The following is a 27,427-nucleotide window of genomic DNA, read 5'->3' on the forward strand; positions in this document are numbered from 1 at the left end:
CCCCAACAAGGAGCCAACAGCCCACTAGATTTCTCACTCAGTATGAACAGACGTGTCCTTTTCCACTGCGGTTACTTCTTCAATCTGAAAGAGAGAAAAAAGCCACAGAACAATGAAAACAATGTATCCTGTCCCACAGTCACGCGTCCTGCAATCACCTGCTTTTTCCACTTGTAACTTCTGCTTTGGCCACGTTTATGTGGCCTTTGCCATGACCTTTGACCTCTACGGAGAAACATCTGTTTGAGGGAAAGGATAGCTGACATGATCCTACTCCACATGTATTGATGTGATTTATGCTTAACCAATAAGCGGCTGCAAAAAACAGTGTAGTCCCTGAGCATTATATGACAGCAGGACAGGGAGGGTAACTATGGATTTGTCCAAACATTTGTCTAAATAAATACATCATTAGCTATTACTGTTACTTTTGACTCTTTACAGTCTTCAATCATAAATACTTTTGATACTTTAAATATGTTTATGGGCCAATTGGTCAATTGCACTTTTACAAAAATTCTAAACCAATCGTATATTTTAAAGTGGTATTTTGTCCCCTAAAATATGCCCCAAATTAATCTAAACTGCATCCAATATAAAGGAGTTTGGTTTTATACCAGTAATGCGACGACTGAGGTTCAGGTTGCAGGTAAGACTTCACATTGATCTTAGTCTATACAGCTATGCGGAGTTGAGCCACAGGGATAGATAGGGATCTGTGGAGACCAGTTAGCCACTATAGTGAAACCTAGCTGCTGAGAGATCTGGCATTCCAAGGGGGATTTAGTCGTGTGGAAGAAAATGCTCAACTGAATCCCATGCTAGGATGTTCATCCTTTTTAGTCACCCACAAATGCCATTCAGGTAAAACAAATGACACCTTGTGAAAACCATACACGAGGTTAAGTCAATTTCTTTGTCTGTCTTTTACTTAATTTGGAATCAAATGAAAACAAGAAGTTTCTAATAGCCCTTTATGAAGAGAAAAAAATAGGTTAGATATTAAAATCTTAATTTCATTAAAATCTCCACAGCTGAATGTTACATCATGTTTCAACTGAACTAAAACTTGTATGCATTTTGTGCAGTGATGAATGTCTTTACTGATGGTGTTGACATGACAAGGGTTGTGCACAAAAACAGGAGTAGGAACAACTGGAGCGATAAAATGCATCAGAACTGACGGATTGATGATCACTCCCAGGTTATGTTTCCTGAACTAGAAAGAGGGATGTTGTTCACAGCAAAAAAGGATTTATGCCTCAGCTGTAAATGATCGGAATATTAGTTCACAGAATTTCATGGAAAAGAGTAAACATCTATAAATCTAAATCCTAAATTTAGGTTTGGACTAAGGTCAGGGTTAAGGGCCGGTCACACCAGCATTTAAAACGGTAAACCTTTGCATCAGAATCAATCAATTCTACGTTTGAAATAAATTTGAATGCAATTTTTGCAATCAGTAGATTCGAAAGTCCTCTGAACGCCCTTAATTATGCAGAACTTTAAGCCTAAATATAATTTAAACGGGTAAATTATTTAAAAAAATCATCTCCTCCACCCACAGTTGTCATGAACGAGAAAACTTAGCTAAATAGACTGTAAACATGTTCAATTCCGCTGTAAAGTTGGGCATTTTACTGTAACATGGGGGTCTATGGGGATTGACTCCCTTTTGGAACCAACCTCAAGTGGCCACTTGATGAACTGCAGTTTTTGACGCTTCCACAGTGGCTTAATTTTTCAGCATTGGAGGTTGCCGCTTGATCGAGCCACATATTTATATACACCACACATATTTCTCAAGGATGCACTGACCGTTTTCGAGGTGCCAACATTGAATGATCATGAGATGACCTTCCCTATCAAATTTAAAATATCAGCTTTGGATGAAGTCTTAACCAGTGCCAATTTTTTACCTTGTACCCACAAATGTCTGGTAGTGTATTATAGTGTGGAACATACTCATCAGGCTTGATGTGCAGATTTCATAACAATATTTACTGTGTCCACATGAATGTTTCAACATCAATCAAAAGGAAACTAAAGTTTTAACATTTTTAGGAACGTTAACAGAAGTTCACTTTACACTGTGTGTGAATGATGAGAGACAGAGATGTAATAAAGCCATGGTGTGACTCCGACAGTTTGACACTGCCTGAGGAATGTGGAGTCGATGCCAGAGGCGATACCAGCAGGTAAATGAACGTGCGTCTGTCAGCAGGCCTCCTGATCACAGCAGCCCTGCCAACTGCACAAAGCCAGTCCAGGAATGTTTAAACCAGCCTGGAGAGGACAGCGGGAAAGGAAACGGTCCCTACGACCGAAGACCTCATGGGGTTTGGAGTCGCAGTAGGTCCTTGAGAGAGGCAGCTGCATTGGGATCTGGGCATGGACATGAAAGCGATTGTATCTTCATGCTGTGTTCATCTTTTTAGAGCAAACTAGTGGCCTGGCTATAAGGACGGAAACGTTGGTTGGTCAATCAGTCGCACAATAGTCCACAACTGACTAAGATATCTTGATAAATATTGGTTAGGTTGCCACCACATTTAGTACAGATATTAAAGCTCCCTAGAGAGTGAACTTTAGTCACTTTTTGTGACCTGACTTTTATAAGTAACTGATTTATTATGGAGATTACAAACCTGTACACACACATTTTTGTGTGACGAACAGGAGATAAGTGATGAGTCTTAATTCTCTGCAACTTAATGTTAACATTGATCTAATCCTGTCCCTAGGGAATCAGCAACATTAACAAGGCTTAAAAGGCCTGTACACCTAGCCTGACAAGCCAGACCCACATCAAGATGTTGGGTGTGGGAACTCCCCATTGGCAGGGCTCAATCCGAGGGGCGGGCTAAACGGTTGTCTTTCAAATTCCCTCTGCACTCATAGCCAACCAGAGCAACGCTAGTTGATAGATTAAACTTTTGCCATATCCGGTCGGCAAAACTCTGAACACATCTTCCTTTTTTTTTAAGAATGACTTCAGTGCTTAACTCCAAGTCTTCCAGAGTTGCAGCAGCAGCAGCTATCTTCTTTATTTTCAAGTAGCAGGGAATTCACGCGGAACCGTCGCAACTCTGCCGTCCCTATAAAGCCCGCCCACCGACTCTATACACAATGTGATTGGCCTGACTCGAGTTCGCAAGCCAACGGAGAGTTGCTAGACTGACCCCTGCATCTAGATTTCTAGGCTACTGTGCACCGATAATCATGACACATTTCCAAACTTCAGTAAGTAACTTATCATTACTTCTACTTAAACTAGACAGCTGTTTCCTCTATACAGAATGTGAGTTGTAAAAAAGAACAAAGCATTAGTAACTAGGCAGACTCCCCTCGGTTACAAATCCTTGTGTAGAGTCTAAGCGCCAAAGACTTTGTGCCAAGACTTAAAGGGGTGATAGAATGATTATATAGGGTATTTCAAGCTGTTCCTTATGGTCTCCTAATGGGGTATGTAACATTAGTTGGGCTGAAAATGGCCTGGTTGATATTTTATTGGCCCTTATGCATCCCTGTGTTTTGGCCCTATTTGTAACAAGAGCTTTTCTTCCAAATATGGTATGGTCATGAATATTTAGATGAGCTGCGCGTTGCTTGGTTGAGCCTTATCCCCGTACACACACGTAGAGACGTGCGCTGATTGGTTGAGCGAATCGCCATACACACGCATTAGAGACGCGTGCTGATTGGTTGAGCGAATCCCCAATACACAATACATTCTATCACACACATTAGAGACGCGACAGAATCTCATATTCCAGACACTGCAATGTTTCGTTACCAAATTCACTTCTGACACTTTTTTAATGCGAGAAATCAACTACATAAACCTCAAATATGGGCCGTTTTACGAAAATGGATGGCTAATTGCAAATTTGGTAAAACTGTGTGTCGGAGTTGAGCGGCCGGTGCTGCCTGTGTTGCTGCCTCGCCGCCCGGCCTGACTTCCTCCACAGATCCCGGCCTGCTGTGAGCTCGATTGAGCTCCGGCACGGTTGGCAGCCCACAGCACGTCATACCCGCGCAAAGTCACCGTTTGGGCTAATGGACTACTACCAAACGCTGCTGCCCTGACAGAGCTCCAGGGCCTGCAACTCCCCTCTTCCTGCTAGCTAAATGGCCCGTGTGTGAGAGTGAGAGCGCGGTCAGCAAGCTTGTTACACCAGCAATCTCTTACCACATGTTACACACATGTCACGCCACTTATACAACATCTAAACTAAATTAAAACAAAAGTTGACAGTAAGGTAAGTTTAAATTAGCTGCGACTGTCCCTTCAATCCTATGTGTACAAGATTGCGGCTAGTTAGCTTCATTTTTGGTCGTAATTCGAGTATATTTACAGTTTGAATTTTGTCACGCCACTTATACAACATCTAACTAAAAGTTTTATAAAGCTAACAACGGTGTCCGATTTCAAGTTAATGAATATTTGTGAACTGTAAGAGGTTCGTTAGGTGCAACTGTCCCTTCAATCCTAGCTGTATGTAGCTACAAATCACGGATAGTTAGCTTCATTTTCGGCGTAATTCGAGTATATTTACAGTTTGAATTTTGTCACGCCAAATATACAACATCTAGCTAAATGTCTTATAAAGCTAACAACGGTGTCCGATTTCAAGTTAATGAATATTTGTGAACTGTAAAGGGTTCGTTAGCTGCAACTGTCCCCTCAATCCTAGCTGTATGTAGCTACAAATCACGGATAGTTAGCTTCATTTTCGGCATAATTCGAGTATATTTACAGTTTGAATTTCGTCACGCCACATATACAACATCTAGCTAAATGTCTTATAAAGCTAACAACGGTGTCCGATTTCAAGTTAATGAATTTTTGTGAATTCCAGAGGAATTCTAAGAGGAGGCTAGCTAGCTCTCATTGATAGAGCTCCATCCAGCCGCAGGCTCTATCAATGAGACTCACGGACAAGCGGCGTTTATTTCCCCAATCGTTTGTTTAAATAACTCAACACATTATAATTACACACATTAAAAGATTAACTGGAACCTGTGGTAAGAGAATGCTGGCGTAACAAGCTCGCTGACCACGCTTTCACTCACATACACCGGGCATTTAGCTAGCAGGAAGAGGGGAGTTGGAGGCCCTGGAGCTCTATCAGAGCAGCGGCGTTTCGTAGTTCATTAGCCCAAAACGGTGACTTTGCGCGGGTATGGAGTGCTGTGGGTTGCCAGCCTAACGGAGCTCAATCGAGCTCACAGCAGGCCGGGGTCTGTGAAGGAAGGCAGGCCAGACGGCGAGGCAACAACCCAGGCAGCACTGGCCTCTGAACTCCGACACAGTCGGACAAAATTTGCAATTAGACATACATTTTCGTAAAACGGCCCATATTTGACCTCTACATAGTTGATTTCTCGCATAAAAAAAGTCTCAGAAGTGAATTTAATGGTAAAATAGCATATGAACAATGTATACAATTTCTGAGATCTGCACAACCTAGATTCAGAAGACTAACTGATCCCAGGTCAGTTGTGTAGCCTATGCAAATGTTGGGGCGTGACAAACACAGAGACTAGAGCCAAATGAGGAGGAGCCGCAATAGTTGATGTCAACTATGGGGCTCGTTGAGATTTGCCCGTTTTCAGAGGCAGTTTCAAATAGTGAGATTTGCAAAGGAAAGAGGTGTCAATGGGATTTAGAGGTTCTATGTATGTCCTAGTTACCCACTAAACTATCATTATTCAACTATGACAAGGTAAAATCAGTTTTGCATTCTATCACCCCTTTAAAGTGGCTATATGTAACTTTCAGTTTGTGTTGATTTCAGCGGCCCCTTTGGAAAAAAGCGGTAGTGGTTTTACCACACCTACTGTCGTAAAGGTCTAGGAGTTGGCGTTACGGGGAGGTCATATAGTTGCAATGAATGTTTTGCTCAGACAGATAATCATTCATTTACAATAAGAGAGTACATTACAGATGCATCATTGCATTGTAAGTGTTGCATACGGTAACTTAGCCTACTTTGGATGTATGTAAGCTAAAAGGGATAAGCAATAAGAGATTGCTGTAGCAACCAACGTAATAACTTAGATTAATATAGCGCATTTCATGAAACCCAAGGATGCTTTACACAGGTACAGGGGGACAAGTGAAAAGAAAATAGTAGGCCAACACAAACACTGACTAAAAGGAATAAAACGTCCGCGCTAAATGAAATGGGGACGTAATTTAATGTTGGCTACTGATGTACAACCACATCCCGCAATCTAAAGTTATTTTATGAATGAAATAGACATACAACATACCTGAGGGCCAATTCGGGGACATGATTGAATCATTTGCAATCCCCTAATTGTCTCCATCTGTTGAAAGCCCGACCGAGTGTAACTTGGATTTCACCAGTCATCTTTCATTTTCCCTTTTAGCTTTTAGTTGTTCTACGTTTAATTTCCTTCTTTTCTGTGATGGCCCTGCCCCAGTATCAGCCATAACTACAACAGCTAACTTCTAAGATAAACATTTAAATACAAATAGGCCTACATAAAGACATCTCCTGCTACCTTTTACCTGCATACTCACTAACACAGGCTTTTCTGGCGTTCAGCTGAAATCTGTGACCCCTCAGAATGTGTGCTCTGTAGTGCCGTCTACCTGCCCTAAATCATTTTGTGACTTTGCGGGAAAAATCGGACCCGGGCAGAGGAATTAATTAAAACTATATAAAATAGCGTTTTTTTCACTGTTAGTCTCGTTTGCTGTTACAGGTCATTTACGATCATCAGATGGAATACTACACAGTTTCAGAAAATTTTAAAAGTTACATATAGTCACTTTAAATATCACATATTATGTATCTGTTATAATAAACATTCATGTTTCCTTCATTCACTTGTCTCTCCTGATTGAACTAACCCACTGTGACTTCACATCGTGTGACTGGAGTGCTGACTCTATTTCTGTGTTCTCTACAAATTGTTTTCACTATGTAACCCCCACCTCCCTGCTTTTTCTTCTTTGAGAGACCTGCAGCGTGGTGTAAAGAAGTCAAACATGCACTACTAAATTAAGCCCTATAAATGTTTTGCGGGCCACCTGCCAAAGCATGGACTCGAGTAAAAAGGAAGAATCTAGAAAATGTGACTCTAGTTGTAAAATGCCCATAGTGTTAATTGGGAAGGTCAAGGCCTAGCATAATTTGACATCTCTTAAAATAAAACGATGTAGGTCAGGGAAAGTAGATGTAAGATTTTAAATGACCACTTAACTTTTGCATTCATGCGTGAATATAAAATAAAAAAAAAAAAATGGGGGAATTGTGGAGAAGGAAAATTACTTTAAGGTGACATTTAGGCCAACAAGTAAGCAATTTTTCATGTCTCCCTCCATGTTTCTCGGAAATATTGTTTTTTTTTTCATTTTCTTCAGGTTCTGTCATGTGCAGCGGCCTTTGTTGAAATGTATCCTGTTTTGCGCTACACATCACAGCAGCCGCCACACATCCAATTTTGCAGAGACTTGCTCAATGACAGGCAAAGAATGTGAGCCAGTTGACTTTGACATCAAGGCCACATTATTCCCCTGCAGTCACTGTGTACCCTTTAATTAGGATTGTCTGACCTATGACCTTTGGAAAAGACTTCAACCCAGAAGCCTCTGCAGGTCAAGGAAGTGAAGCAGGAGGAGGACACACACTCTAGTTTTGATAAAGGCATGGGACATGAAGCTAAACTGTGAGGCCAACATACAGTATGCATTCAGACACAAAGGAAGGTCTCGGACTGGTGTCTAATGACATCACGCTGAAAAGTTCTGCATTGTTTTCCGTTTTAAAGACGAGCACATTAACCTCATTTGTCATTGTCTGAGCCTTTTATTTTATTTTATTTACAAAAGCACACCATAACCTCATAAGGGGCAGACTCACCTAAATCGTTTGCAAAACAACAGCTTGTCTCCTCGCCCCAATTTGTTCGGTGCAGAGTTTCTAATAAATTGACGGGGAGTTAAAGGGAATGGCATCCTCAGAAATCAAATACTTTATTAAAGATTTATTATCCTTATATTTTGTCCAATAACCCTCTTCTATGCCTGGAATGGCTCGTAAATATTGTTTACTTATACATTGGAGCTTTAAGTGAAACTGAGCCCTCTGTTCAACTTGACCTTTGTCCAACAGATCTGTTTCTGCCAAAGATTTTCTGCAACTTTTGTCTCCTGCCAGTCTGTATGCTAAGCTAAGCTAGCTGGCTGCTGGGTTTCGAGTCTGGCCCAGGGCCCTTGCATGTCTTTCCCTCTATCTGCCCTAATGAAGAATAAATGCTAAAAAAATAAGAAGCTAACTTGCTACTGGCTTTAGGTTTCTTTATTTATTCTTGCGTAAAATAAAATAAATACAAAATCTACTAAATTCTAGTTATATTAATTTTTTTCCTGTAACTATGACTTGTATAACTACAATATCTTTTTTTACATACAGTTTATATCAGAGTTTCTGTAGAGCCCTGTATATCATTTTACAAAGCTTTGTAGGTTGACAATGATAAACCAAAACAAATGCATTTCTTTATGAATGGCTGCTGTTGTGTGTTTGCCAGGATGAGGGTGTGTCTGAGTATCATTGTTTATCCCAAAACACTGACGTGAATGAACCAAATGTCTATGTGGCGATGCTTTTTTTTTAAAAGAAACAAGTGGTTATCAAATTATTGAACAATTGTTTTGGATATAGCATATAAGGTCTTATTTACTTTATATTTACACATAAATATTGCTTATAAAAAATTGTCCACTGTTTTATTGCCATTCCTTTTCACCTAATGCTGAATGTCATTTTAATCCTGCCCTGACATCATGCCATCAACACTTACATAATTTAACATGAAGTGCTATCAAAGAGCCCCTATTCACTTCAAACTGCAAGTACATGTCTACATGTCCATGTTGGATGTACTTTATATTGTAGGTAAGAAAAACATTGTTCACACTAAGCATTGTACTTTTGAAAAAGTTTTGTAATCCAATGCGCCGGAAACTTTAAATGCTATAACGAGTGCCCCATCTGACATTACCTTGACCACAAATTGTGGAATTTGTTTTGTGTGTCTGAGGTGCTAATAATAAAAATGTACCGCAAAAGAAAATGCTATAACGAGAACTATATTTAAATACTGTAAAATGTTAATCCTTTACGTTTAAGAACAACATCTTTACATGAAAAAAGTGATGACACACACAGCCTTCAGCCTCCAAACTGCATGTACAGCATACAGTATAAGCAGCCCTTAAATGATGCAAGTCTAATAGCTATCTTCACAACTTCACGACAAAGTTTTCAATTTCTTGACCCAAACTTGATGTTTTGTGGTAGGAAGTCAAGAGAGGAAGGGGCAGAAACAGCCTCCACCAGCTGTTTTCTTCAGTCTGCATTTTCCGACAGTCCCCTCCTTCCTGTAAAGCTGCCCAGGTGTAATGGCCGACCTGCCAGTCTGAACCACATCAAACCTCAGAAGCAGGAAGCTTCCCTTCACTGTTATTACTGAGATAAAGATCCTTCATTCACTGCATGCACCATTGTCATCCTGCACACCATGAATCTGTGTTTACAATGTCGCCCAAGGAAATAATGACTTTTGCTATTACTGGAAAGCTGGAAAAGGAGACAAAGAGCTATAAAGAGTCAGTTCATATTTTAAGTCTTTGTTTATCCTGAGCATTTAAAGAACATCCAGTATTAGACCTCATTATGACCCTACAGCCACACACACAACATGAGTAACACACAAAATAAAATCTTCAGCTTCCGATCCTTGACCCTCTTTGGCTCCATGATCTGTCTCTGAACCAGCACCAGCAGCCCCTTTCCAAAAAGAGCCTGTGCAACAATAAAACAAGCGGCTTCAGGCTAACTACTACCCTTGTTAGTCTCACACAGTTAAATCTCACTTTGCCACTCTCTTTTTAACTTGCCTCCTCCTCGCTGTGAAATAGTCATCCCAGGCGGTACAGACAGTTTCCTCCAACATTGGCCATCAAACATGAAAGCTGAACTCTGACTGGATAATAACACAGTGAATTCCCAGGTCTAATTATGCTGGTTTAGTTTATGAGCTGTCAGCTTATATCCATTGTCCACAACTACAGAATAGTGAGCAGCTTTTCAACTTCAGTTTCCAGCTTGCTCATCACCTCCCAGAACAGGTGGGAATGAGTGAAGAGTCCACTATTTTCTTTTTTTCTCCTCTTTTTCAAATTGTGTTATTCACTGTTTTACAACACGTGTTCACTTATACAGGCAGACTTATAGTGAGAGCCACAGCATTTCTCCCAGTCTCCCAGTCTGCTGGGCACTCGATTCAGCTGTCTATGAAGGGCATTTTATTTAAAAAAATTTGTTTAATTATCACCTCCAGACTGCAGACAAATAAATCCCAATCTAAAATCCAAAGAAGATTCTAATGAACTTCCAGAAAAACTAACTGTACAATTTCACAGAAGACAATTTACTCTTTAATAATATACATTTGTATGTGTTTACACATCTTCACCTTCAGTTGTTTTGTATAAGGAACAAAGAACTGAATACATAGCATCAGCATGTTTGACACCTTACCAGCAGGTTTTGCTGTCAGGAACAGGTATTATTAGAGACCACAAATCACAAATACAAAGGTTATTACTTTCCATAACCTTGTGTTTTGTGATATTTGTTTTTAAGTTCATACAATCTATATCATTGTATCTTATAGTTAACTTTACTGAAATTAAGAAAGAAAAAATGGGGTCACTTCCTTCTGTGTGTGATGAGGTTTAGACAACAAAAGCCCTTTTGTATGGGTTAGGTAAATATGTTTTTTAAGGTTTTGGTTTAATATATAGTCTTGTACTGTATGTAGGACTTTAAGTAAGTACTATAGATAGTAGGCCCTGTTTCACAAAGGGCATTTTGACAGTAACACAGTACTAAAAGCACAGTTGTGAATAACCAAATTAATGATAGCTGAATTCAATTTAGCAGCTTCAGTTTCAGGGTCCTTGTATTGTGCATTCTGGCTCACTGATCCACTGTCATAATGAGACACTCATTGTGTCGTAGAACAGAGCAATCAATGATGTTATTGTTAACACCTATGACAAGATAAAATGTGTGAAAAGGGTGTTTTTGAACACGTATTCCAGTGACATGTTTGTCAGCTGAAGATCATAACCCAGATATAACGATAATATACAGTAAATGCATATCTCATTAGATGTCATAGTGATCTTTTTAGTTATCTTGAAGACCCACTCTCTATGAGAACAGGTATTTAGAGATAAAGAACCAATACCGAATGCCTTTGCTGAGGTGGAGATGCTTGGGATTTCTGAAGCTGGTGTTTTTGTGAGAGCGGAGATGATCCGTGACTGCTAACACGGAGCATTTGAGCGGTTAGCCTCTCAGATGTGAGCTTATCATCAGCTGTTAAGAGCGGTGTGAATTCCTCGGGCCTCAGGCTTCGGCCCTGAGTGTTTCTGAGCAGATAGTGAGAGAGAGGGAGTGCAGGTGCAGGTTTGGGCCTTACATCCTGAAGCACATGATGATTAGACTGAGAGGGCCCATGTTAGTACTCGTGTGAGAGGAATCTCATCCATCAGTGGAAGATAGAGCAGTAGAAACCAGAATGAAAAAAGGAATGAAGTGTGATTTAAAGAGTGATATTGGTAGAAAGGATGTGGTATGCATTAATAATGTAAAGGATTGGGACTGCTTTTTCATATTTATCTAGCATATAGACCTATAGATGAACCTTATGATCCATTTTCGACCCTGGAAATAGTTGTTTAAATAAAGATCTGAACAAGGCCCACTAATGAGCTTTACCCTCAGTTGGATTGAGTTTGCTTAGTTACCATCATTAGCACAAAGTGCTATACAAATGAAGTTATTAGGGCCCGAGCGCCAACAGCGGCAAAGGCCCTATTGGAACTGAAGGAATTCTTCCTTTCCTTTCCTTTCCTTTCTTCCGGCAAATGAATCGCCTTTTTTGAGAGGCTTAACATACTCAAAAACTCACCAAAATTGGCGTTCTCATCAAGTCTGGTGAAAATGTATGTATTTTAAGGTTCCGGCTATAGGCGCACAAAAATGGCTCGCTAGTGCCCCCTACAAAACTTAAAAAATTGAGCCCCTGCAGTACACTGAACGTAGACTAACGAAACTTGATAAACATATGTAGCATGTCAAGACGTACAAAAAATGTCATTAGAGCCATACCCTAAACCCAACAGGAAGTCCGCCATTTTGAATTGAAAGTTTGAAATTAATGCGATTTTGGCCATTTCCACGTCGTACTTTAATGAACTCCTCCTAGAGATTTCGTCCGATCAACTTCAAATTTGGCCTGTGCCATCTTCAGACGTTAAAGATGAAAAGTTATTAAAAGAACAACTTTTTGTCATAGGGCATGGCCGTGGCGGGGCGGCCATTATGTGTGTTTCGCCATCGAAACAGGAAGTGGGTGTAACTTGAGTGTACATTGTCCAATTGGCTTGAAACTTTTCATGACTTTTCCGGCCAAAATTGACTCAAACTCATAGCGCCCCCTAGTGGCAACAGGAAGTAGGCCCAAAACGATCAAATTCAGTCTGTGTCATCTAAAGACCTCAACGATGAAAAGTTATTAAAAGCTAAACTTTTCGTCCAATGCTGTGGCCGTGGCATGGCGGCCATTTTGAGCATAATCCGATTTACATGAAACTTAAGGCCCGGACACATAGAGCTGATAATCGGCCGTTGGACAGTCTGGTGTCAGGACAGTCTGGACAGTCAGTGACTCGAGTCTGTTCGGTGTGTTCCGTGTCTGCCAGAAAACAGACCCACGTGACATGTTCGTCAAATCAGATGCCGATTTCATGTTTTGGGCAACAATACAGATTAGCGCCACCTGCTGTTATTTGAGACGTATTACGTCTCGTCTCTTCGGTGTGTTTCGAGTAGGGCTGAAACGATTCCTCATAACTCGTTTACAAAAAATCCTCGATGCATAATGACTTGCCTCGAAACTTCGTTAAATCAATGTTACCAACGTTGTATGCTGACGGACGGTGTTTCCGCACAGATCATTATTACTGTCGCACACCAGACTCTGCTCAGTCTGCTGCTGGCGACACATGCTAGAGCGTAAATAGCGAGGGGCTAAGAGAAGAGACAGGCTGGAGAAAACGACAGAAAGTGTCCACAGTTGGGAATCAGTTCAAACGTAATTAAAACTACAGGCCTATTTCTAAACTGCCTTTTATTTCAAAAATTTTAGAAAAACTTGTGGCGAATCAGCTAAATACTGTTTTGGATTCTCACAATATCTTTGATAAGTTTCAGTCTGGTTTTCGTAAAAACCACTCAACTGAGACTACTCTCCTTAAGGTCTCTAATGACATTTTGATGGCTTCCGATGGGGCTAAATGTTCTGTGCTGGTCCTACTAGATCTTAGTGCAGCATTTGATACTGTTGATCATTTCACTCTGATTGATAGACTGAAAACCACTGTGGGCATTACTGGATCAGCTCTGGACTGGTTTTCTTCCTATCTTTCTGACAGGAGTTTTTCTGTGTCCATGGGACCTTTTATGTCAGACTCTGCTCCTCTGTCTAGTGGTGTGCCCCAAGGTTCTGTGCTTGGCCCGCTGCCATTTAGTCTATATATGCTTCCTCTTGGAAAGGTCATTGGTAGTTTTGAAGATATATCTTACCATTGTTATGCTGATGACATCCAAATATATTTATCTTTTAGCCCAGACAGGCTCGACAAACTTTCAATGTTGCACAATTTGTTTAGCCTCCATTAACAAATGGATGGCAGACAATTTTAACAACTAAATCCAGACAAAACTGAGGTGATGATTTTTTGCTCCTGACAACATCACCCCTAAGATTAGACAGGCCATTGGGGCTCTATCACTCTCTGACTGTAATGTTGGGGGCCCGAAATCTGGGTGTCACTTTTGATAAATCCATGTGTTTTAACAGCCATGTGAAATCTGTGGTTCGTTCCTGTTTTTTCCATCTCAGGAACATTGCTAAGATTAGATCTGTGGTTTCTAAGAAAGAGATGGAGATGCTTGTTCATGCTTTTATTTCCTCTCGATTGGATTATTGTAATGTTCTGTACACTTGTTTAAACAAATCATCCATGGACAAATTACAAGTCGTACAGAATGCAGCAGCAAGACTATTGTCTAATACCAACAGGAGATCGCACATTACTCCTGTGCTTAAGGCTCTTCACTGGCTACCAATTAGTTTTAGAGTGCATTTTAAAATTTTAACCATTACTTATAGAGCCTTACACGGCCAAGCTCCCTCTTATATCCAGGATCTATTGCACGCACACACTTCTGGTCGCTCTCTGAGGTCTTCAAGTCAAGACCTTTTAACTGTTCCCAGAACACGTTTTAAAACAAGAGGTGATCATGCATTTTCTGTGGTGGCTCCAAGGCTCTGGAACTCTCTCCCTTTAGCCCTGAGAGCCTTGGACTCTGTTGAAACTTTTAGGAAACACCTAAAGACTCTTCTTTTTAGACAAGCATTTAGTTAGCAATATGGCTTTGTATTGTATTTTATTTGTTGTTGTTTCTTTTATTTGTTCCGACTGTAAAGCACTTTGTGACCATTCTTGTCTGTGAAAGGTGCTATATAAATAAATTTTACTTACTTACTTACTTACTTACTTAAAACGAAAACACTGTACAGTATGTCTACTGCAAAATCAAACTAGCTTACCACGATAATAGCACAACGTCAGTGCTTTAGCATCTCAACAGAAAACATGGAGTCTAACTTAATCATCCATTCCACGACGCGGACCCGACAACAGTAAATAACAGAGTCGTATGGACGATGAAACTACATCAAACACAACAACTACCAAAAACAAAGACAAGGAAAATACGTAGTGGTGACCACAATCTGATCTAAAGAGCCGACTTGTTGACTATCCCTTCGGAAAAACAGCTGATTGTTGCGCACCACTTTCTCTCTCTCCACGGAGAAACAGCTGATCAACGATCTACTAGCATAAGTGTAACAGAGCTGTTTAGCATTGTAATAAAATATATAAATGAAAATAGGTTTAGTATATCGATGGAATAAATACTAACTAAAAGAATCGATAGCTGCAGCCCTAGTTCCGAGGCATTTGTTTGACCAACTAGGGGAGACTGATCAGTCCAACTGCCTTTTCTGCCGACGGTCGGCCATCTGGTTGGTGTGTAAACAGCTTTAGAATGTACGGTCTACATGTGATACTGAGCGGGTCCCTATACTTTAACCACGCCCACTCACTCAGGCCACGCCCCCTTTCATAACATGAAAGGGGGCAGCTTCTCAACTCCAAAAACTTTGAAGCAAATTGTCAATTCGGCATAAATTTTCACAAGAATGCCTATATTCGAAATCTAAACAGTTAATTTCTCGCCTAAAATGTTGTCAGAAGTGAATGCAGTGATGAATAAGATGGCGAAAATTGTTAAAATTGTCCCGTTGTTGGTCTGTCTGTACTGGAAACCCGACCCTCGTTGACCTAGGTCCCTATGCTGAAAAGGGAACAACGAAAAGACCCTGCCCTGAAGTAGGAGCTGAAAGAGTTACAGGAACTGCGGCCAGAGGAAGTTAAAAATTGGCTAAATCGGAAAGCGGCTATTGAACTTAGCAGAGAGTTCCTTTTTTATTGGTGATGGTTTGCCCTACCCCCTATGCTTTAGCCATGCCCCTTTTATAACTAATGAACTGTATGACATAAAGTCTTGTGTGAGGTATCATTGAACTCAGCAGGGAGTTCCCTTTTCATTAGTTAAGATTTGCGGTGTCTGAGTGCCGCGCAAATGCACGGTCGCAAGGAGTGGCATAAGCCAGTAACCCCGAGAAGAGCGAGGGCCTATCCAACGCTGCTTGCAGCTTTAATTATTATTATTATCATGTGTCATCACCTAAGAGTGGATCTTTGTTCACGTCATAATGAAGATGGAGACCGTGAAAGGCAGTTAATAGTTTGGGAAAAAGCTAATAAGTGGACCCTGTTTTTGCTGTCAGACTAATTAATTAATGTATTACTTAATGCACAAAAATATATTTTAAAAAAATCAATTCGAAAAAACAATGGTGTGAATGATATACTGTATGTTGTGATACTGACTTCTTCAACCAGCAGGGCTCAGTTTATGGAAGCAGCTTCCAGTATGTATTTATAAACTACTGGATGTCAGCCTGTAAATGTGATTTACAATTTTGGGGACAAGCGCACTTCATAATTTTAGATTTAATGGTTATGGCTCCTCTATTTTTAATATCTTAATTCTGGAAGGGAAAAGCACTTCCAGTGGTCATATACGAGGTCTGTGGACCTGCAGTTCGGGGGGGGGGGGGAGGGTGGGTGGGTTAGGGTAAGGGTGGGGGGTTTCCCCTTTACCAACACCTGAGCTGGCTGAGCAGTGAAGCAGCTGCAGCAGAGTGTCTGTCCACTGTGGTCTTACCGAGTTCCTGAAGAACAGCGCAGGGGCAGAGAGGCGATATGTCTCACACTGGACAATCGAGAGGAATGTCCCAGAAGATGCTGCTCCTCTTCAAATCTATTTTTTTTTTTAAAACAAGGGGTTAACAGTGGCTGATTTAGAGATGTGAATCATAATGTTAAACTCAACAACAAACTGCTGCAATGTGACATGATAATTTTCCTATACTGTAAACCAGACAGAAGAGTCAATTAATCCTTACAGTCTATGATCCTTACTAGGGAGAGATCATTTTACGGCCAGTATGGAGAGGAAACAGTCAATCAATCAATCAATCAAAATTTATTTGTATAGCGCTTTAAAACAACCAACAGGTATCCAAAGTGCTTCACATCTTGAGCTAAGAATAGACAACATATGTTGCAATTAGAAGAATGAAATGTAGAAAACAGTAAAATCATAAAAAGGTTACATAGAAACAGAAAGAGGAAATTGTCACACCACTACTGCGTATTAAAAGCCATTCTAAACAGGTAGGTTTTGAGTTTAGACCTAAAAAGAGCAACATCTGTAATTGTGCGAATATCAGGGGGTAACTTGTTCCAGAGTCTCGGGGCAGCAACCGCAAAAGCCTGATCACCCCATTGTTTGTACCTTGACCTTGGGACTTCTAAAACCAGTTGGTTAGAAGACCGCAAAGACCGGCTGTGCTCACGCAGGGTTAAAATCTCGGATAGGTACTCCGGGGCTAGGCCATTAAGGGCCTTAAAAACAAAAAATAAAATCTTAAAATCTATTCTAAAACGCACAGTGACCAACAACTCCATGACAACTCCAACTCCAAGACAAACTTGAACTGATCTTTAAATGTTGCACAGGAAAGTAAATTTCCAAACAAACCGAAGAAGGTATGCACCGGAAATGAACAGTGTGAATGACAGCATAGTTGTAAGTTCTTCTTTTTGTCACCCCATTAGCGGAAAATGTGTTGAAATAAGTGATGTATGAATGATGTTGCAATAAGTTGGAACTGAGATATGAACATAGAAATGGAGCTGTCACTCTGTTACTATTCTGCCAACATAACCACCTTACAGGTCTACAGTAAATGATCACAGTAAACAAACGTTACAGTATTAACACAGGGTACTGCTGTCTTCTTTCAATCCTAAGAGGATGAAAACCATTCGGTATAATCAGTAGATGAGTGTATGCTGGGACTGTGAAAAACATCTCAGATAGTAGGAAAGTAGTAGGGGGCAAACTTAAAATACCAACCTCTCTTCTGACTGAAGTCAGCATTGTTGCTGTTGTTCTCATTTGTCTCCTTCAGTGACTCCACTGAGGTCTTATTGGAGACGACACCTTCATCATCAGTTTTCTCCTCCACACTTGGCTCCACAGGTGCTGGGGGACTTTGCTCAACAACGTCCTCTTTGGGTTTGTCCTCAGAGCTATTTGGGGATGGCATCGGAGCTGCAGACTCAGCGCTGGCATCAACAACAGATTTATCAGCCTCAGCTGTGAAGGACAACAAAAGCAAACCATATTGCTTTTTCAGTGGTTTTCAAGAACATTAATACTGTTTTTCTTCCTCAGAATCCAGTTATAGTGTGACACTTACTGTATAAGTGAAAACAATATGTGGATAAATAAAAACAACACACAACTTGAGTCATAATGGAATAAACTGGAAAACCCCAACATTTATGTCGTGCATTTTCAATAGAAAGTAAGACTGTTGCAATACATTCATTGCACAACGTTGTTGAGACATCATTTGAACTTTTATGACATAGCAGATTTGATATTTGGTTCAGTGCATTATTCCATCCATATAGCCTGAAGTGGTTTTGCCCTATCTGACAGTCAGGCGGGAAATTTCTCTCGGGCAAAGGCATTTCAGGAGGCCACCATGTTGGTAATGAGGCGGCTGATTACTGGCCAGTTCCTAATGAGCCACAGCCATGCAGCTGTTGCAGGCTGTGGGAAAGTAGGGCAACCCCATCATTTAGGTGGTGGTGGTGGTGGGGGGGTTAGGTGGAGGGAAAGCAGAGATGAAGGGGAGAGGAAGGTGACCGTTGTTCTAGACATAATTCTGCCATGAGTAAGAAGGAAGGCTCCTCGGGTGTCATTCCAATCTTCAGGAAATCATGATGTCTGTCTGGTTTATGGCGGATGAACAGACGCTTTATCACAGGTGGACTCTTGACCTGACTGTTAGCTTAGCATTCTCCTTTAGTCTAATTACACTGGATATGTGATGTTGGTACTTGTTGTTATGTAAAAGGTCATTGGTAAAAATACTATATTTAAAGAAATAGTTCCGATACCACTCTCATGTCTGTGTGATACGTACTGAGATAGAGCCAGGTGGCAGTTACCTTAGCTTAAAGACTGGAGGCAGAGGGAAACTTCTAGCCTGGCTCTCTTCAAAGCATAAAAGAAAATGCTTTTCCAGCAACTCTAAAGCTCACTAATTAACACTTGGGGAACAACAGCTGGGTGCAGTGCCTACCCAGAGTTTTTCAGTTAAACCATGGAACTCTCTCTAAAATATCTCAGCAGTTATCAGATGGATTGCCTTGAATCCTTTGGTACAGACATCCATGGTTCCCAGAGGATGTATCCTTATCACTTTGGTAATCCCCTTACTTTTCATCGAGCGCCATCATCAGGTGTATGACCAAGTACCTGCAAAACTAATGAAAATACCCATCAGGTATTTTGGCTGTGTTTATTTTGTAACTGCTTTTATGTCACCTTCTTGGGCACATAGCTTGAAAAATGGATTCTAATCTCAATGAGACTGTTGCCTGGTTAACTAAAGGAATATTTTTAATATAATATAAACTCTTATTTTTAATATATATATTTATACTTATATTGTTTGTTCTGTTTAACCTATTTGTTTAACTTATTTTAGAGAATGTGTGACATGCACCTACAACACCAAAACAAATTCCTTGTATGCGTAAAAAACGTACTTGGCAATAAAGCTTTTCTGATTCTGATTCTGAATAGAAAGAGGAAGATGTATTTGCACTAAACCCACAGAAAGTGACACAGGAGAGAAATATTTAATTATTAAGAGCGCTCAATCCTGATAAAGGATAACTAAACATTGATATATTTTGCCTCTTTTGTCACCTGCGTATTCCAGTGTTCTATTCAAATCCTCAGTAACACTTTTTTTCATGCTAATCTCACACTGTGGTTTAAACATTCTTCTCATTACTGTCATATGTCAAAATGACAACCAAAAAAAGCTGCTTAATACACCACACTCACATTAAATGTATATACGTAATCATTATTTTATATGGGCTCATGATGACGAGGGGAGACTGTGTGAGTGTTTTCATGAAGTCGAAGCTGTGAGATGAGGTTGTGTTGAACAACATTGTGGTGGTTATCTTATCTTATCTTGCATCCACACATTTCTAGTCAATGCTGCAGAAGATAAGCTTTGGGGGAATTCTCATCACAGATATTTTTGTAATTTACAATTTGCCAAGCGTCAGGATGATTTCTTCAGCCTGCACTTCATTAATTGGAACACTTGAGATAAAACAAGTGAGTGCACTGGGAAAGCAGTCATCATCAGCCAAATCCGACTCTTCCTCGACATGAGGTTGAATCAAAACAACCATACCAAATCCAGGTGCATGATTAGAAATTCTTTCTAATTCATTCTCAGACTAAGGAAAACGTCAAAACAGTAAGACAAGAATAAGCACTTGTGCTTTTTCTAGTTAAAAATGTAACAGAACATATACAGATTATAGAGGGAGTAATCCTAATATCCATCCATCCATCCATCTTCGTCCGCTTATCCGGTAATCATAATATCTGGATTTTAAATAATTTCAACATTTTCTTACATGCTACATATGAAGGTTTTGGTTAGTTTTTATCAGAATTTGAATTACAACCCCTGTAATAGGAGGTGTCAGGTGCAGTTATGACAAACTGGTAATTTGTTAACTTGGCTTGCATTTCCACCAAGTGGTAGACATGAGTACTGTCACATTTTCTCCCCTCTCAATGAAATAAGGAAACGATTTGTGGTAACAGTTGTTGGTAACGCTTTCTGTCACAGACATTTCAAAATTTCCTGTGGAACTTCTTAACTGATGTGAATTAATTTGCATAAGCCCTGTGTGAGTCAGGCTGCTGTGCATAATTTCAGATTTCCTTGTATAATTCACGCCAACTGTGCTCACAATCAATTCATGAACATCTTGTGGTTTGACACAGTTGCTTGACGTATAGTAAAATCTAACATAATATTATTTAATGTTTGTATTAGGCTGACACTGTTAATTTAGTGTATAGAGCGCTCACAAACTGTACTTCCTTTTATTCAGTTTAACTGATCTTGATGAAATAGGAAGGAAATTAGCACACCACACCTTTCTGCTCCTCCTGCACTTCAGATTTTGCCTCTGGTTTTTGCTCCTCTTTTGTAGTAGTTTCTGCACTTTCAAAGGTTTTCAGTCCTGAAAAGAGTACATGGATAGGTATTTCAAATAGTTCTGCAACAACAGAATAGCACTATCTGTTTGGATTTGTAAGGCTTTTCTTTTTTTCTTTTTATTAATGTGATATATGTGTGTAACATTGTAGTTGATATACAATGTGGGTGTGTTGGACTGACCGTTCTGAGATACAGTATCAATAGGCAACTCAGGCTCCACAGTGCTGAGAGGGATGTTGGCTTCATCCGGTCTGGAAGTGAAGTCGACAGAGTAGCGCTGTATGAAAAGGGATTCACAACACACACACACACACACACACACACACACACACACACACACACACACATATTAGTGTCACAAAATTGAGGGCGTTGTTCGACATTTTGGGAAATGAGACAATTGATAAGCACTTTCATGTCTGTAAATAAATATGAAGCTACCGCCAGCAGCCAGTAAGCTTAGCTTAGCATGAATACTGGCGCTGTGTAAAGGTGAAAAAAACCTTTCTACCAACACCTCTGTAGTGCACTAATTAACAGTCTTGTTGTTGTACCAACAATGCCATGGTTTTACATGGTTGTGTATCTGTAAAAATACAATTAGTAAGCTTAATCGGTTTCAGTCAGAGTGTGCACAAGGCGACGCACTGTTTTAACCACACCCTCGACCTTGTGCTGGCATATGGTATTGAAATTGAAGATTTAATAATATTTCCGCAGAATTTGGTATTATCAGATCATTTTTTAATTACTTTTGAATTCTTGCTACCTGACCATACTAAACTAGATAATAGCTTCTACACTAGATGCCTATCTGACAGTGCTATAGCTAAATTTAAGGAAGATATTACATCAGCATTTGACTCTATGTCATGCCTTAACATAACAGAGGACCTCTATGTTAACCTCAGTCCCTCTCAAATTGATACATTTGTAGACGGTGCTACGACTTGCCTACGGACGACCTTAGACTCTGTCACTCCTCTCAAAAAGAAGACGATAAAGCAAAGGAAAACAGCTCCTTGGTTTAACTCCCAAACTCGCAAATTAAAACAAATCTCGCGAAACCTCGAAAGTAAGTGGGGCTCCACCAAAGTGGAAGAATCCCGTTTGGATTGGCAAGAAAGTCTCAAAACCTATAGGAAGGCCTTAAGAAAAGCCAGATCAGACTATTACTCTTCACTAATAGAAGAAAATAAGAACAACCCAAGGTTTCTTTTCAGCACTGTAGCCAGGCTGACAGACAGTCACAGCTCTACTGAGCCATCTATTCCTCTAGCACTGAGTAGTGATGACTTCATGAGCTTCTTTAATGATAAAATTATAACAATTAGAGATAAAATTAATCACCTTTTGCCCTTAACTTCTAACAGTTCATCTTTAAATACAGGACCGCTAGAACGAACGACTAGTCCCGACATATACTTAGACTAGAGGCTGTTTCCTTCCTATGACACACTGAGCTGCTCTCTCATCTCTACTTGTTACTTTTGTATGCATCCTGTCCCAGAATTGCTTGTTACTAATCTAGCTCTGGGGAGTTTACCCCAGTCCTTATGTTTCTTCTTCGCAGAGCATAGCTCTGCGATTCTCTGCAATTTCCGGCCGCATCCTGCTGCGTCCTGCTGCATCCGCCGCATCCCACCTTGCTCTGCAGCGTCACGCTACATCCCGCAACGCCCTGCTGTGATGTTCCTATGCACAGAGTAGTCTGGATCCGGTATAGGGGACTGCACTACTCAGTATGACACGATGTGCCCTGCTATGACATGAACTTCCACGATAACCTTTGAAGTCACTGTGACCTTTAATGTGACTATTATCGCCACTGTTCATCACACCCCCAACCGGCCCGTCAGACACCGCCTACCAAGAGTCTGGGTCTGCCGAGGTTTCTTCCTAAAAGGGAGTTTTTCCTTGCCACTGTCGCGATAGCCACTGCTAATGCTTGCTCTTGATGGAATTACTGTAATTGTTGGGGTTTTGGAAATTATAGAGTGTGGTCTAGACCTACTCTATCTGTAAAGTGTCTCGAGATAACTTTTGTTATGATTTGATACTATAAATAAAATTGAATTGAATTGAATTGAATTAAGGCTAGCTGTTCCCCCTTGTTTCCAGTCTTTATGCTAAGCTATGCTAACCGGCTGTTGGTGGTAGTTTCATATTTAAAAAACAAACAAGAGGGTGGTATCTTCTCATCTAAAGGCTCTGACACACCAACCTAACGGCCGACTGTCGACAGAAAAGGCTGTCGGACTGTTCATTCGGCTCCCGTCGGTCCAAAAAATGCCTCAGAACACACCAAAGCGATGGCAATTTGAGCGTACGTTCTGCTCTTGCGCGAGACATAATACATCTCCATAACACCTGTATTGTCGCCCAAAAAATTCTAACCGGAAATGACGAACATGTCACGTGGGTCTGGCTTCTCCCGAATTTCAAAACCAGACCATAAAGGCGGCTCATTCAGAATACGATCTTGTATTTGACAAAAATAGTTCACCAAAACGTGTTTCTGAAAACATTTTAAGCGACAAATAGGCCATACAGTTGCTGAATCTGTCTGTTTTTTTTGATCGACAAAGGTCAGTTTGAAAGATTTTCGTCAAATTTTGAGAGCCGTTTGTCACGCTCATCCCACTTGTCATTTCCGGTAAGTGTTTTGAGTCCGACTGCCCACTGGCCGATTCAACAAGTCAAATCGGCCCAAATTAAAGCCGATGGCTCCTCAGACTGACGACGGCATGGAACACACCAAACAGACTCGAGTTACCGACCTCGCTAGACTGTCCGACAGCCGATAATCGGGTTGGTGTGTCAGCACCTTAAAGCAACACCAAAGCACTTTTCCTCTTCAGTCCCCTTACAGGTTGGAAGCGGAATTGTCCATTACCGCTGTCATTCGAACTACAGATCCGCTACCCGATCTGGCAAACTTGCATAGTGCGGTTATAGCCGATAGAGGGCCACAAAGCAAACGCAGAAGTGCCGTTCACCTTGTTACGAGTTGATGAACCACTGAAATGATTTTGGAAACATTATTTTAAGGTACAAAAGAATCTTTGGTGTTGCTTTAACTCTCGGAAAGAAAGCGTATAAGCATATTTCCCAAAATGCCAAACTATTTCCCGTTTGGTAGTGGAAACAAACGGCTACTCTACTTACCCTTCCTCTCTTCCGTGCAAAGTAGCAGGCAACTCCACATACAAGAGCTATGAGGATGATCACAACTAGGATGATAATGCCTGAAGGAGGGTAACATTAACATTAATACAATTCATGCATAGGCGGCGAGTGAGGTGGAGGTTTGGTTAGGTTAATGTGGGAGGAAGGTAGATACGGATAACCTAGACCGCATACACATGATCCTTGGTAAAACTGCTGAGGATGCACTTGTTGCCGCTAACTAGGATATGATCTGCGCCACTTATTTTTGGCATCTTAAGCATCAGTTATCTCTTCTGCTTAGACTTTTTCTGTGAGGTCACTCTCCACGTGAAGCAGGCTCAGTGTTGACAAATATAATTTAAGACATTTTCATCAATATATTTTATGTAGCCCGATTGTGGTACTTGCCTAGAAGTTACGTGGGATCACATAATAACGTCCAATTCCCCCTTTCCTGACACTGCCTTTGATTACCATGACAACCAAACCAAACAGACGAACACAGAGTGGCCACAGTGCATCAGAGGCGCATTCAAAAGATGTAAATAAACGTTAAAGGTGGAAAAGGTGGTCATAGCGACAAAAGCAGTAGGGTAATACAGGGAATACACAGGGTTTGTATGCTTTAACTTAACTTCTGTTAATGTTTTGCATGTGCATTTATGTTACCTTGGTTTTAATGTTGTGGTTTTGATTTAGTGTTCAGCTTTATCTACATGCATTGGTGTAACCATGACCGAGACTTGGGTGGAGATTGCTTCTGGCCAGTGAGGATGCATTAAATGTCTGTGAGTAATGTGAGAATTAACCCGGAGTTTGTCGCTGTGCCGTGCCAAGGATGGCTGCCTGTCCATTTTTGCAGGATGGAGTATCAGGGCCTACCCAAGCCTACATTACCCGCCTCCTACATTACCCACCGCCCCTGAATTCATGTTTAAGAAGATGAAGACAATTTGACATATTTCTACTGTTTATGACCAAGCTTGCAGTAGGCTACAGTTACAGTCTCAAACATATGTTGTTTGATATCATTTGGAACTTACCAGTGCTGTCACCTGTATTTGGCTTAGCAGTGGTGCCTGTTAAAAATACAAAAAATATTTAAAAAGAGAAAAAGTTGACATCAAACAATGCTTTGAATATGAAGTTGGGATGTCAGTATAAAACTGCTAATGACTACCCGCCGCCTACATTACCCGCCACCCCTGAATTCATGTTTATGAAGATGAAGACAATTTGACATATTTCTACTGTTTATGGCCAAGCTTGCAGTAGGCTACAGTTACAGTCTCAAACATATGTTGTTTGATATCATTTGGAACTTACTTGGTGGCTTTGGCTTAGCAGTGGTGCCTGTTAAAAATACAAAAAATATTTCAAAAGAGAAAAAGTTGACATCAAACAATATGAAGTTGGGATGTCAGTATAAAAATGCTAATGATAGTTAAATGTCACATTCTGTTCCCAATACAGTCAGAAGGGCTAGGGCTAGAAACTAGAAGGGCACTTGGAGAGCGCAGACTTTTGCCAAGGCATGCCCTATCTCATAATGGTAATTAGTGTGAACGAAAGTGAAAAATAATTTGGGTGCATTCGCCCTGCAATTCGGATCCACTCCTAAATGCAATGGGTTAAAAAACACAACAGTGACATTATCACCTAACAAAGCTGATATAGCTAACGTGTTAGCAAAGTTTCAGAAGAAACAGAGCAACACTGGCATTCAATTGAAGTCATGTTTCTGTCCACCTAAGGAGGTAAGTTTAGTATTCACTGTCTTTGGTCTCTGTTTAACTGTGTTTCTACAATTATCGAGTTCTTATTACAGCGCACAAAGCGAAAAGTGGTTTATACTCAAGATAAATATAATTTTATTTATTTTATTTATACTTATTCCAGGCTATGCAGCTGTATCTACCTGGCATATAAGTTTAAGTTTTACTGGAATTGTACATAAGAGTGTACCACCGTATCACAATGTTTGGTAATTTAAAGCTCTCAAATCCTCAGACTTATCAAGGAACATCAAATTGTAGAATATGGTTCATCAGCAGCCTCAACTCACTTAATGTTGTGACGGTCGATGTTGTGGTTTTAGAAGGACCAATGGGTTTTGGTGTGGTGATCAAAGGAACTGTACTTCTGGGTTCTTTGCCAGAACCTTCACTACCTGAATAAGAGAAGCTTGTTACTCCAACATCAAACAAAGATGCAGACAGGAACAACCATAAAACATAGAAGACATGATGATGAATGGACTGTCTATTTTTTTGGGGGGGGAGCTTGACACACTTATGGGTACATGCATCAGATAATAAATAGATCAGATAATAACTCTCACCATTCTGCTTTGTTGTTGGAGGTGGGATGGTGCTGTTGATATTCAAGGTACTGGTGGAGGTGACGGTAATGGCGTCGGTGGTTCTTGTGACATTGGTGGTGTTGCTGAGGGGTGTTACAGTGGTGGAATCATTTCCGTTACTACCAAATTCAGTTGAATTTGGGAGAATCCCTGTTGCGTTATCTTGTGCTGTGACAGAAGCCACAACCAAACCTGCAGGAAAGGATACAGCCTCTTCAAAAACTATCCAATAGGTGAACACGTAACTGACCAACATTTAAGCATAAAACATTGGCAACAAGTTCAGATTCAACAAACTGTCTGTTTGTTTTGTGTTAGTTGGTTGTCATTTTGTTGTGTCTTCTGCACATTTACAATATAGAATTGATAACAAAAGAACTTGAATTAATAATAATTTATTTCCTGATCTAATCTGCTCATCAGACTACAAGACTCACAGTAGCTCTGTTCATTTTAAGCGTTAACGTGAACCAGCTATGTAAGTACTGTACTGTATATTAAGGTGTGGCCGTGCTTACCTTATGTTTTAAGGTAAGCTTATGTTATGTTTTACTCATACACTCTGACTTCAGGCTTTTATCCATTAACAATAATATTGCATTATATCAAGCATTAATGTAAACATTGTATTGCATTTTTACCATTTACAATAAATTACCTAAAGCCAAACAAAGACAGAACATTTGAGGTGTAGCGTTCTCAGAAAATCTTTTATATAGACAACAAAACATAATAATGAATAATCCAGTATAATCAGGTGCATTTAATTAATACACGTAAATCTAAAAAGAGCCTTACCCAGGATATAGAAGGAAAGACTGATCGATGGCATTGTAAGTTTGTTTGATGGCAGCAGCAGGTGGGAAAAGTCCACATATGCAGTATGAATTATCAAAGCCCTGAGCCCAAAGGTTATGCTTTCATTCGCTGCTTTGCTTCCTCACTGCCTCAGAATGT

General features: G+C 40.3%; 1 protein-coding gene across 2 annotated transcripts; it reads right to left on the minus strand.

Moving 5' to 3' along the window:
- On the minus strand, nucleotides 1-27,427 carry si:dkey-27h10.2 (flocculation protein FLO11). 2 transcript variants are annotated; one of them, XM_039810845.1, is made up of 11 exons: nucleotides 27,269-27,427; nucleotides 26,450-26,662; nucleotides 26,174-26,278; nucleotides 25,435-25,461; nucleotides 25,152-25,187; nucleotides 24,106-24,185; nucleotides 21,118-21,214; nucleotides 20,873-20,959; nucleotides 17,736-17,978; nucleotides 16,479-16,574; nucleotides 1-84 (listed from the first exon to the last, which is right to left on the minus strand). In XM_039810845.1, the coding sequence occupies exons 1-10, from the start codon at nucleotides 27,300-27,302 to the stop codon at nucleotides 16,522-16,524; spliced, it is 975 nt and encodes a 324-aa protein (XP_039666779.1). In that variant the 5' UTR covers nucleotides 27,303-27,427; the 3' UTR covers nucleotides 1-84; nucleotides 16,479-16,521. The 2 variants fall into 2 exon arrangements, with proteins under 2 accessions (XP_039666779.1, XP_039666788.1); XM_039810854.1 differs by lacking the exon at nucleotides 16,479-16,574.

Source organism: Perca fluviatilis, chromosome 1 (genome assembly GCF_010015445.1).
Source record: "Perca fluviatilis chromosome 1, GENO_Pfluv_1.0, whole genome shotgun sequence".
In the NCBI taxonomy this organism is placed as follows: domain Eukaryota; kingdom Metazoa; phylum Chordata; class Actinopteri; order Perciformes; family Percidae; genus Perca; species Perca fluviatilis.

Coding starts and splice junctions, on each gene's coding strand:
- si:dkey-27h10.2 (XM_039810845.1), bottom strand. CDS start 27,302: ATGCCATCGATCAGTCTTTCCTTCTATATCCTGG. Junction 26,663..27,268: donor TCTTTCCTTCTATATCCTGG/GTAAGGCTCTTT, acceptor CCTTTCCTGCAG/GTTTGGTTGTGGCTTCTGTC. Junction 25,462..26,173: donor ATCGACCGTCACAACATTAA/GTGAGTTGAGGC, acceptor TATTTTTAACAG/GCACCACTGCTAAGCCAAAG.